This window comes from Limanda limanda, chromosome 11 (assembly GCF_963576545.1).
Source record: "Limanda limanda chromosome 11, fLimLim1.1, whole genome shotgun sequence".
NCBI classification, from domain to species: Eukaryota; Metazoa; Chordata; class Actinopteri; order Pleuronectiformes; family Pleuronectidae; genus Limanda; species Limanda limanda.
In genome coordinates, this window is record NC_083646.1 from 9,448,477 (window position 1) to 9,460,430 (window position 11,954).

An 11,954-nucleotide genomic window follows, 5' to 3' on the forward strand; every position below is an offset into this window, starting at 1 on the left:
ACTCAAAACATAGAGCTTTACATTAACTTTACAATAGAGCTTTCACAACTAATCATATACTGCCACTGTTTGACAAACCATAGGCATTAAAGTCTACAAAGCTGTACAATATGGTTTATTGATCAGTCTGTGCTGAGGAACTGGGCCGGAGAAAGGATGCTGGACGAAAACAGATCAACGGTTTTTGAATCTTTTTCTTTTTTCTGGCGTCGTCAACCTAACCGGATTGCCCTGCTGCTGGCATGGACAAAAAGCATTGATTGAAAAATAATTAAAACAGATTTTCGAGAAAATGCAAAGCCCCAGTATTATTCACATTTGACTAATTACAGTACAGTTACACTGGGTGAATGCTAACTATAAAAATAAGTCTACCAGCATATATTTGAACCCAAAGGGTTTGTACGTTGGGCATCTGGCAAAAATGACCAAAGGGCACAATTAACTGGGGTTGAGAAAATCAGAGAAAATTCCCAGTGTGACCTCTGACTTCATCATAGAAAAACATCTTCAGAGTGCAGATCGTCTGCCATTAATAATTTAAACTTTGATACACCTAAGCTTATAATTTTTCCAAACATGTTTAAATACGGAATTAAATCACAACAATACAGCTAAATCTTATCATAGTGAATAATAATTAAATGTAATGTACACCATATTAAAATATATACACAGAAATATTCATACAAATATCTAGATTGGCCCAGCTCCCTCTGCTCTCTTTTTCTTCCCTTTTTGGAGAATGTGCAGGAAATACTTGAACCACAGGACAAAATAAATATTCACAGACTATCACAGTTAGCACTATTAGAAATATGGATTTTTCAAAAAACACATTTGAAGTGACCTGCAAGAACCAATATCATATAAAAGTAAGTGCAAAATGAACTTTGGGGCGAGAGTAACATCATGGAGACGAGAGGATCTCTCTGAAGGAGACGTTGACTAAACAAAACACTAGGTGGCAGTATTTGACCATGTCTCAAAATTATTTTCTATATGTGATATATATATACACACACATATATATATATTACATATATTTATTTAGTACAATTCTGTAAAATTGGGTCGATCAAAGCATCATTTCACGTTTGGTTTTGTTAGTATTGTATTGTCGTTTTGCTGTTGTATTAATAACCCGATGCCTTCTGTCATAGCTTGTCTGTGGACAGCAAATTGTAGAGTAGCGCTCGTGATGCGTAAACGTGTTTACGGACCATGGAGCGATCATTAAGTGTGAGCGGTCAAAGCAGAAGAGACAAGACGCTGTTACAGACTGCTGATGCCCTCAAAAGCATAAGCCCCATATGTTCTGAGATGGAGAAGTCAGTCGTGTAATGGAGTGTGGGCAAGTAGAAACTTAGACAGCAAACAGGGAAACAGTAATTTTGGGGGGAAGAACTTAACTGCCCTCCCCGGAAAAAGTATCTATCAAGACTGATCGCAGAGTTCATGGTTTAAAGCAGAAAAAGCCTCTCAGAGAAACGAAGGGACAGAAGAAGAGAGTCATCAGAGCATAGACTGGCAAGATGGTGGACGCAGGATGTATTAGCTGTGGATCATTTTGCGAGTCTCTGTCTCCCTGTGTCTTTCATGCAGAGCCAAGGCAGGGGAAAGTGACCGAGCCAGGGACGGCGGAGGGGGACTGACGGGTATCAGGCTCTTCAGAGGACGCGGTGACACCGGGGGGGGGAGAGAGGTGATCGCCGGCAGCGCGCTCCCTTTCTTTCCATCCAACAGGATCTGTGGCCGGCTCGCCAGGCCTGATGCCTTCCTCAAGCCAAACTCGTGCTCGTTTTCGTTGTCCGAGCTGCAGTCGCTCAGATCTGTGATCTCCAGGTCTGAGTCCGACTCCGGGTCCTGCTTCAGCCCACCCCTCCTCTCCGTGGGGCTCTGCCGGTCTGCCCCAGGTCCGGCTGCCAGCCCGACCGCTCCCAGCCCCAGACTCAGACTCAGCCCGGAGCCTGGAGGACTGGCCTCCGCCCGATCACCAAGTGCTGCCCCGGTGCCAATGTCCGTCCGACCCAGCGTCAGGCTCCCCGGGTAGGGTGGCAGGCAGAGTCTGACTGCCTGACCACCCGCTGTGCCGTTTGTCCCTCCGGTTTGCCCTGCCGCTCCCCTTTCACCCCCAGCTGCGTCCCCAGGGGGGAGCAGGGAGGAGAAGGGGTGAGGCAGCTGGGATAGGCCGCTCTGCAAAGGGTTGGGGTAAAACTGGGAGGGGTAGAGGGAGCCAGGGGGCAGTTTGGGGCAGTTATTGAGAGAGAAGGCCCCTGGGAGGTAGGGGTTGAAGCCCCAGGGGTAGTCAAAGGGTGGGTTGCGAGGGTACGGGCCCAGCAGGGACGGGGGTTTGGAGTAGCATGGGGCACCTAGGACAGAGAGGATCCAGAGATGGAGGTTAGAACTCAAAGGGGCCAAAGGTTTCTTGACATACAACATCCAAGAATGTTCGCTAATTATGCTCGGTGGTATTAGCAATTCTAATCAGAAGCCACAGGGGCCAATTCTGGCATGGTTCCTTTCAACAAAAACCTGATGGTTCATTTATGCATGCCATTACTGTGGAGCACCCCCACTTCACTTCACTGCTGCAGATCAGAAGTAAAAAGATTCTGCACTGCAGCGGAATAAGACAAATGTCAAAACACTAATGAAGTTTACATCTTTAAAATGTTGTTTTATCGCTGTATGTTGAGGAGGAACAGGAAGTATTTGGTGGCACATCGTAATGGTGGGGGGGGCACTCAACTTGTTGAAAAATCTACGGGAGAAACAATAAAGAACGCAACAGCAGACCGGGCCGTGCACATCCAGAGGTTAAATGACTGACAGAGAGAAAACTGCCCCCCCATTGTTCTGACATGTGATTGTATCATTTTAGGTTACGCATAATATTCTAATCCGGTGCAATATTTGAACTCGGCTCCTTGTTAGCGTCGCTTGCTAAAAGAAAAAGGGGGGAAATGTGAGCTGATGCTGGAATTCTATTTTTAATGAACAAACAATAGCATTGGCTCTCAAGCTACTGTACTTCCTTCCAACCGACAACCAACTCAAAGATTCTCTCCCTCTCTCTCTCTCACCCTCACCCTCCGCCTCACCCAGTCTTCCTCCCTCTTTCTCTCTCACTCTCTCTCTCTCTCTGCTTCTCTCTCTTTCACTCCGTTATTTACTATGCAGGGCTAATTTGACAGTGGTGAAGTCTCTGCGTGCTGGGCCAGGAGTAGCTGGCAGACACATGAATATTGAATCAGTCAGGCAGGCCTCACTTGCTTATGAAAACACAGTAATGGGCGCCCACAGGCCACAAACTGAAGCCTGCACCCTCAATTAGGGCCTTCCTGCCTGGGAAGGGATTAGGACAGCGGGGACACATGGGAGGGTAAGGAGGGTGAGAAGGGAAGAAGGGGGGGGGAAAGGACCTGAGGACAAACAAGAGTGGGGAGGGATGGGGTTTGGAGGGGGGGGGGGGGGGGCGGCAGGTTGTGTGATGAAGACTGCCTGTGAGTGTGTGTGTGTGAGAGAGACTACATCTGTTCAACTCTCTCGTTCTATACGTACATTCTGATGCTCATACAGCGACTGCAATAAAGCAAACAAAGGCTGCTGCGTTAACATATACCAGCGTACGGGCACTCACGCAAACATACACAGATCCACGCTGCGTTTGTTCACAATCAGACGTGGGGAAAGAGGAGGACAAATGTGGAGATTCGTGCGGGAAGTGTGGAGGACCTCTCCAGCCTTCACCTTGCTCCTTACCCCACCTCTCATGTGCATAATTCACAAGCTAACCTGGTCTGTCTCACCTGGAGCACAGCCTCACTGGTGCGGCGCTCTGGGAAAAAACCATCTCTCTTATTTCCTTTAACAATAAATGCTCTTGCCTCCCTGTATCCTCATTCCTGCACTACGCTCTCCTCCTGCTCCCTTTGTTTAGGAGGGTCTACTTTCTGTGTAGACACTGGCATCACACACACCTTTGCACACACCCTCTGCACGAGCTGTCATTTTTCCCTCTTGAAGTGGGCCTTGTCTCTGGGACGGATACTAAAAGATTCCTATTTTTGCCCCGGCACTTAAAAGTTTCGGACCAAGTTTTCTCCTCCTGTCAAGCTCACCTGTACTGAGGAAAGGGAAAGTGTCCAGCCGCAGCTTGTCTCCCTCCGGCCCCGGTGCTGTGGTCCCTCGATCAAACAGGGAAGTTCCTCTGCCGGAGTCTGGCAAGCGGGGAAACAGCGACTGTATGGCCTGAGCAACAGAGAGGAAGAGAGAGAGGGAAAATATATTTTTAAAACAAGTTAGTGCCATGAAAATAACTTCCTAAATAAATCAAACAAATCCCGCCTTATGGTGCTGCTGTCACATGTTGACAGCAGCACCAAGCAGAGTGTGATGCAAACAGTGACACAGTCGCAGCAAGGACAGGATAAAAAACAAGGGGGTGCCATGGGAGTTGGGGGTAAAAAGGGAGGAAGGAGGACGCAGAGGCTCAGAGACTCAAAGACAGGAAGAGTACAGAGTCAAACGGAGACCAGCGATTAAGATTGTGTGCAGAGAGGATAAGAGAGGGATTGAGGGCCAGTGTGTGCGAAGGGACACAGGACGAATAGGACCGAGATCTGAGAGGATGACATCCATTCAGGATGTGGGGCAGCTGTGCATGTGAGTGTTAATGTGTAAATTACGTGAAGGAGACGAGGTAAAAAAAAAAAGAGTAAATGGAACGGTTGAATCTGAGGAATCAAGGGGACAAAGGGGGATTTTTTTTTTCTCCCCACCTAGAAGGACTGTGGATCAATAGTATCTGTCACCCCACAGCTCCAAGTTTTAAAGGCGAGACTGTACTCCCAAGCCGCGAGATCTGCGTTGCTTAACAAACCGCATTAATGACCCGCCATTGATCTGATCTGACGCGACCCCGTTGCTTTCCATTTCTTTCATTTTCAATCGATGACAGATGGATACGCCATCGGAGACGGGGATGAGAGAAGGAGCGGATAACGTCTTCTTTTGTTTTAAGGACAAGTTAAAACCGTCCCCCGCCGCTGTCGTCTTCAGAGTCTCTCTGCTGATCCCGTCTTAAGGACGGCGCAGACAAATGATGGATGAATCGCTCTTACTGTACTTTCAAGTAACGGGCTCTTTCTAGGGCATCAAAATAAAATTATCTGTACACGTGCACTCACATCTCATTTAAAAAACAGAGTAATCTGAAACAATCTGCGCGGCTGTGTCCATAATTCAATGTAGAAGAATTTAAATAGATTTCTTCATTGTTATATTTGCTCTAATTATCACATCACATCAATGGGCCTGCAAGTGAAATCACAACATTGTTTTCAAACTTAATTAGAACATTTTTGTGCATGTTTTCCTCTTTGTGTGTTCTGACATAATTGTAAAAATTTAACAACCTCACAGGGCAAATAATGACTTGTATTTTATTACGATCGCCATTAGAGTCAGTGAATAAAAGCTAGAATCCACAAATTGGACCCATTCTCTTGTTTAAAAAAAATTATAAAAAACACAGCAGGGACTTGTTAAAGATATTTCAATTAGCTGAAATAAGTTATTATTTTAAAAAATAAAGAAAGAGTATAGATGTGTATTCCAAATTTCTCTTCTTTTTATTTCCTGACTTTTTAAATATCAATTTCTTATTATCACTTTTCATACAGACATAAATATGGATGTATCATAATTTAGATTTCAATCAGTATGAGTGTAATTTACCAGATGTCAGACTGTGAATGTATTAATATTAAAAAATGAAAAGCAAACCATGTCTAAATCTTTCCCCCCCACCCTCTCCCGTTCCTTCTTCCTACCCGTTGTACCTCGGGGGTGCAGTCGGGTGCGGTGGTTCCCCCATTGAAGTGATTCTGGGCCAGAAAGAAGGGAGAGTTGGCCATGTCCAGGATGGGGTAGTTCACCAGCACGACCTTACTGAAGTTAAACTTGTAGGTGAAACGTTTCCCTTTGGTTTTGTGCAAAATGCGCTTGTTGTAATAATACCTGTGAAAGAGAAAGAGAGAGAGAGAGGAGAGGATATTGAAAAGGGGATAGAGTGAGGGGGGATAAGGGATAAAGGAAAAGGGAAGAGGAAAAGGGAAAATGAAAAGAGGAGGGGAGGATTAAATATAATGCTCACATCAAGGTTTTGTATTTCAACACTAACAGAAAAGAAGAAGTAAACAAGTTCAGCGCTGCGGGCGAGAGCTATGCTGATTTCCCACTGTTTTTATTCATCTCCTTCTTCCTCAGATCAATTCCTGTCTCGCTGCCTCCATTCAACACAATATGGTCCTTTAGAGGGAAATTTTATTCAGCTGTTAACAGATAAAAAGTCAAAAAGCTGAATCCCTGTAAGTGTCTGTCGACCTTCACATACAGTGAACACACAACGACAACAAAACAAAAATACTCCTTTCTTTACTATTATTATTTTTTTTCAATCTAAATGTTCTGAGTTTGACATAATTCTATATTATAATATGGATCATGGCATAAAAGTGAATGAAAAGATATTGTGAGCAAAACAATTAGAAATAAATGTCCACTATATACAAGGCAAATAAATTGATTTCGTTCAGATGAACACAAATTTGTTAATGAAAATAATTTATTTAATGAGAAGTATAAGAGAAAGAATTGTCTTCATCCTTGTATTTAATTTGAACCATCAGAAGCAGATGGACTATCAAAGCCGAAACACGTAAATGTACACGACAACGAGAAACTGCATTAACGGCAAAGCGCGTTTACAAGGAGGTGGGACGGTGAGAGACGTCTCCATGGCAACGACCTCCGGTGTCTGCCGCCGGGCATGTCGAGCCGTCGTCAAGCCGGTTTCCTGTGCCACCCACTGAGGTGTCACAGCGTTCAGTCTGCCAGGATGCCAGGTTGATCAGCGGCAGAGGCAAAACATGGAGCCATCTGGCTCAGGTAAGAGGAGCAAAGCGCTCAGGTGTGTGTGTGTGTGTAGTGTGTGTGTGTGTGTTTGCATGCGGGTGTGTGTGTGTGTGTGTTTGCATGCGGGTGTGTGTGTGTGTGTGTTTGCGTGCGTGAAGGGAGCGGGATGATGCAAACCGAAAAACCTACCGACGAGTTATCGCGGGATGGCGTGAATCTCAAATGCCATTTCTTTAAGTGCTCGGATTTCTCTGTTTTAAAGTGACCACAGTCAATGCGCCGCACTCAGGAGGCGTTTAACAACCTCAGCATTAAACACTGGTGAGCGGAGCCTCATTATGCAGACGCACTATATCAACAAACACAGCGGCATGTACATATCAGCATGTATCCACAGTGGCTGCACTCGGTGCAATGATGTGTACGTGTTTTGCTTTGCGTGGCAATTGTGCCGTGGCCCTTAATTGAGCAATTAAGTGAGGCTAATTAAGGAGGCTAATTGTGGCCCCAGCCAATTCATAACAATTAGACTCTGACGACAGCCCCCATTAAAAAGAGGCCAAAGGAAAGCAGAAGGAGGGGGGGTGCGATAACAAGTTGGGGTAGCGTGTATTTGCATAAGAAAACTGAGTGCGGCCGGGGGTGTTAAATGCTAAAGGTATGGAACGTGCACAATATTGTATTAATCACATTTGGCAAAGTTCTGCACCGAGCACTTTACCAGTTCTGAAGAACAAGTCCAAGCAATCTCAGCACGACGCTTGATTTTAAAATCCCTATTGATATTTTCTATTCGGCAGCTCAATGGTGAACTTTTCCATTAGGCTGTTCACAGATAAGGAGAAATTGAGGGTATCGACATTAGGTAAAGTCCCACTTTTATCTCTCCATTTTTTTTTTTTTACCAACATGGAAAATAAGTGATGCTTCTGTCAGAGGAGAGTAAACAATCTACGTTAACCGAGGTAAATGTGATAAACATCTTGATCTGATACAAACAGCGTAATTGCTTGACATTCAACACAACACATGCACAGACGTCAAAACTCGCTGGGGTGATTGTTGTGTTTCCCTCATACCTCAGAGCCCTGCTCAGCTTGTCATAGTTCATGTGGGGTTTGCACTTCCTGGCCCCCCACAGCCGGGCCACCTCGTCCGGGTCCTTGATGACAAACTCTCCGTAGTCCCCCTGCCAGGCGATCACCCCCTGATACTCCTCCTTCTGCAGCAGCTCCAGGATGAAGTGCCACAGCTGGATCTGTCTGGAGCCCGGACTTGACTCGGGCTTGTAGGCCCAGTCGGGGAAGGCGAACCCTGGGCGGAGGGAAGCAGGAAAGAGCGCAGGATGAGGCTGGAGGCCTGTCGTTTGTCCCGGTGCGCACAGGGAGCGGGTGGGTGGGGAGGGGTGGGCTGCCGTCTGAATGACTGATGAGTGATGGAGGTGAGGGATTATGTGTTTAATATCACAGCACGTGCCTTGAGCAATGTTAGTCTGAGCTAATGCCCTCTAGCCTGAACAGATTGGTCAGTGCGATGATGACAGCTCGCTGAGAGAGATCTGATTGATGCGGCTCGAGTCTGAATTCTAGAAGCCGGCTGCATTCACATCACTGACGGAGTTGAGCAGCTTTTTAACTCGTCCCTGAAGTGAATCAGGCACTAACTAGCCTTGTAAAAACATTAGAAACATACAACCAATTATCACCAGAGACTCAATTTGTTTGGCAATGTGCGTGCCTCTGGTTTATCTTTTGATATGAATTTTAACATCCAATATTGACGATGAGGAGGATCACAACATTTCTGAAGTGTTAACAAAACTAAATTTGCCTGTTTTGGTTGCCTGGTTTCATCCAATTTACAAAGTTGACCCCAGTCAGGAATAATAGAAATGTAGTGGTGGTACTGGGACTCACCTGGGGACCACAGTGCAGGCACCGGGGGGAGCAGCAGATCACTGACGCAGTTACAGTCCATGCCTCCACAACACCTGTGACAGAAGGAAAGACACAAAAAGCACAATTAGTTGACTTCTGCATAAGGAACATGAAATTACATCTTATCCAAAAGTATTTTTCGAAAGCCAAAGATAAACACCCAGCATGGTTTATTTTCCTGAGTTGAAGTTGAAGTTAATAATGTATAACTCTGTGGAAAACTGAGGGATTGCATAAGTGTCTGAAGGCGCAGCAGAAGTTCAGAAACATACCTTAAATCTGAAATATCACGAGGTTATGTTTCGTATGTTTTTGGTGGAGATCAGGTGTTTGATGGATGTAATCTTATGTGGTCACCTGAGGCTGTGTCTGATGCAACAGGGTGGACATTCCTCCACTGCATTTATGAACAGGAGGAATTAAATCAACTTTGGAAAACCAAGTCAAAGTTGAGTCATATTATACATTAAAAACAGGGTTTTTCTTTTAATATATAATACAACTTGTTTATATGTTTTAAGTCCAAAATATCTGCAAAAGTTATGTTCAAGTAAACTACGACTAACAGTTAAGTTTAATGGTCGGCCTGAAGAGAGAGGGTTTAACTTGTTGGGTGATTAAAATGAGACAAATGGAGTTTGTCAGATTTGTATTATCATTTTATTGTGATAAGCTACGCTACGCTTTTGGTAAAGTGTCTTAAATCTGCTGACTTATTCTTATTGCATAATTTGAGTTGGGTTTAGATGTATTCTGTTTTGGGATATGTGAGAAGTTATTAAGACAAAATGGAACTTATATATTATTGATGCATCAAAGAGTTTAGTGTTGTATTTGTTCAAGATGAAACTAAAAGATGTTGGACAGATAAAATGTGTTATATTTTGTACTAAATAGCATAGAGCAGAAATTCTAGAAGTAAAGAAGAAATACCTCAACAATAAACATACTTTGTTTTCTTGTTGTGTTTAAGTAAAATTTTAAGACATAAGTATCAGGTTATATATGATACAATAATTTAGAAGTAAAAGTAAAGAAATGTCCAGCAAATGCAAAATGCTCATCTGTATTTCTAGTCATTTTGCCCCATTTGTTTGGACCACACCAACCGGGCACCACAGGTGTGCACGGCAGCTGAAGGCGATCTGCTGAGTCCTTCTCCATCACGTTGCTTCATTCGTCTTACGCACAAACAAGTGATCTGAACGCAACACAAACCACAGTGTGTTCCGTGTGATCGAGGGAGGCGTCGGCTGTTCTTCTTAAATGACAGCTGATCAACAGTAACGTGAAAAAAACCCAAGTCTGCTGACGAGGAGAAGGTGAGCGAGGGGACTGGGAGACTGGGAGACGGGCTCTGGTTTGGATATCACAGTTTCATCAGGGTTGTTTTACAAAGCTCAGATGGAAGAGATGCCCTGCTGCTACATCGGTATCTTTAATGCTGGCCTCTCTATCTCTCCCTTCACTCTCTGCCTCTATTTAATTATGCTCTGTGAATTTTGGATTTTCCCTCCAGCATTGAAATGGAACGTGAATTATTAAGGTGTGTTTGTATAAATTATTATTGCTAACTCCAGGCATTTCTCACTCTCTCCCTCCCTCTCGCTCGCTCTCTGGCCGACCCTCTCTTTCTATCCATCCCTCGCTCGCTCTCACCCCGCTTCTAGCCTTTGGATTGTGGCCCCTCTCGCTCTCTCTCCTCCCTCTCTTCATCTTTCTTGTTCTCAAGCCGCTCCCTCTGTCTTCAAATATAGAGTTGGCATTCATCCTATCTCACTCACATATTTTTTCCCTGTATCATTCATGTTATCGCTCCTCTTTTTTCATCTTCTCCTCTATTTCGCGTCTCTGCGGCTGCACCGCACTTTCCCATAATGAGACAAACTTATCGTGAGGGTTCAAATAACAACCACAACTCGTGTCTTCACACCAAGCTGCTCACTTTCACGTGGGATTTGTTTTTACACAAAACTATCCTACACTTATAACGCGTGGGACATGAAATCACACATTGGCCTTCATTCAATTAGAAGCAGCTCCATTTCAAAAACACACATCCTCCCATTAAAATGTTGATGTCTGGCTTGTTCAGCCGACTGAAGGCCTCAGCAGGGATCAGTGGGAGTCTTTCAAGAATACGATATTCTTTGTGTTTGAGGTAGTAATCTATAAGTTTCCTCCTCCCTGTGGGCTACAGGTCATCAGTGCTGCATCATTCCTTTCATTTTCCATATTCTCGTGGCCGGCAGTATGTAGAAGCTGGTCTCCTCTGAGGATGATGTATATGTGCGCTCCCATCTGTCAGGGTCTCCCCGGCTCTCTCTCGTACCACCTACGCATGCACGGCCTCAAATCTATACCCTTCCTCCCTTTTCCGATCCAACAGCCTATCTATACAGGTGAATCCTCCTTTCCTCTTTCCCACTTCCTTCCTATTCACACACACACACACACACACACACCTATCCACTGTCTTGTCTCCCTCCCTCACGCCCCACCCATCTCCTTCCCTCGCTTCCTCGCTCCTGCTCTGTGTGTTTTGCTTCGGCGCAGTAATTTTCCGTTTGATTTCGGAGGTAATGCATTTTTTACAAATCAAAGAGGAAGCCAGGCTGCCCCCCCCTCTCCTCCTCCTCATCCTCCTCCTCCTTCCCTCCTCCTCCTCCTCCTCCTCCTCCTCTTCTCTCCCTCCCTCCCCAGTCTCCCGTTCTCGCCCCCCTCGGCCCCCCAGGCCAGAGAGGAGATAAAGGAGCCCCCATCATTTCCTTGTTAGTTTTGATTTGGGCAGCGCAGGGCTTTCAAGTTCCCCCCATCACCCCCAGAAACATTATAACTAGCAGCCCAGGGAATACTCTTCCTCACACACACACACACACACGCACAGACTGTCAGAGACAGACGCTCACAGATTGTAATGGATTGTACATGCACAGTAAACACAGTCTCCAGCAGATATGGCACAAATACACAGGTATTCAGGTAGCAGAGACACACACAAACACACCCTCACACGCACAACAAACACACACAAAATAAGATATGGAGCCCATAGATATTGACTGAATCAATACAGACACTCTAACACACATCTCA

The 11,954-nt window shown here is 45.1% G+C and overlaps 1 protein-coding gene across 1 annotated transcript; it reads right to left on the reverse strand.

The window, feature by feature from the left end:
* Window positions 1–1,554: 1,554 nt before the first annotated feature.
* Window positions 1,555–8,898, reverse strand: erfl1 (Ets2 repressor factor like 1). Its single transcript, XM_061082056.1, has 5 exons — window positions 8,838–8,898; window positions 8,001–8,235; window positions 5,847–6,024; window positions 4,125–4,254; window positions 1,555–2,372 (listed from the first exon to the last, which is right to left on the reverse strand). Exons 1-5 carry the CDS (start codon window positions 8,896–8,898, stop codon window positions 1,555–1,557), a joined length of 1,422 nt encoding a protein of 473 aa, XP_060938039.1.
* Between the last annotated feature and the right edge of the window lie 3,056 nt (window positions 8,899–11,954).

What these genes read in the sequence shown, in the direction of transcription:
- erfl1 (XM_061082056.1), bottom strand. Translation starts at nt 8,898, where the DNA reads ATGGACTGTAACTGCGTCAGTGATCTGCTGCTCCCCCCGGTGCCTGCA. An exon ending in GCCTGCACTGTGGTCCCCAG is followed by an intron (nt 8,236 to 8,837) that starts GTGAGTCCCAGT and finishes CCCTCCGCCCAG; the next exon opens with GGTTCGCCTTCCCCGACTGG. An exon ending in CACCCGACTGCACCCCCGAG is followed by an intron (nt 4,255 to 5,846) that starts GTACAACGGGTA and finishes TCTGTTGCTCAG; the next exon opens with GCCATACAGTCGCTGTTTCC.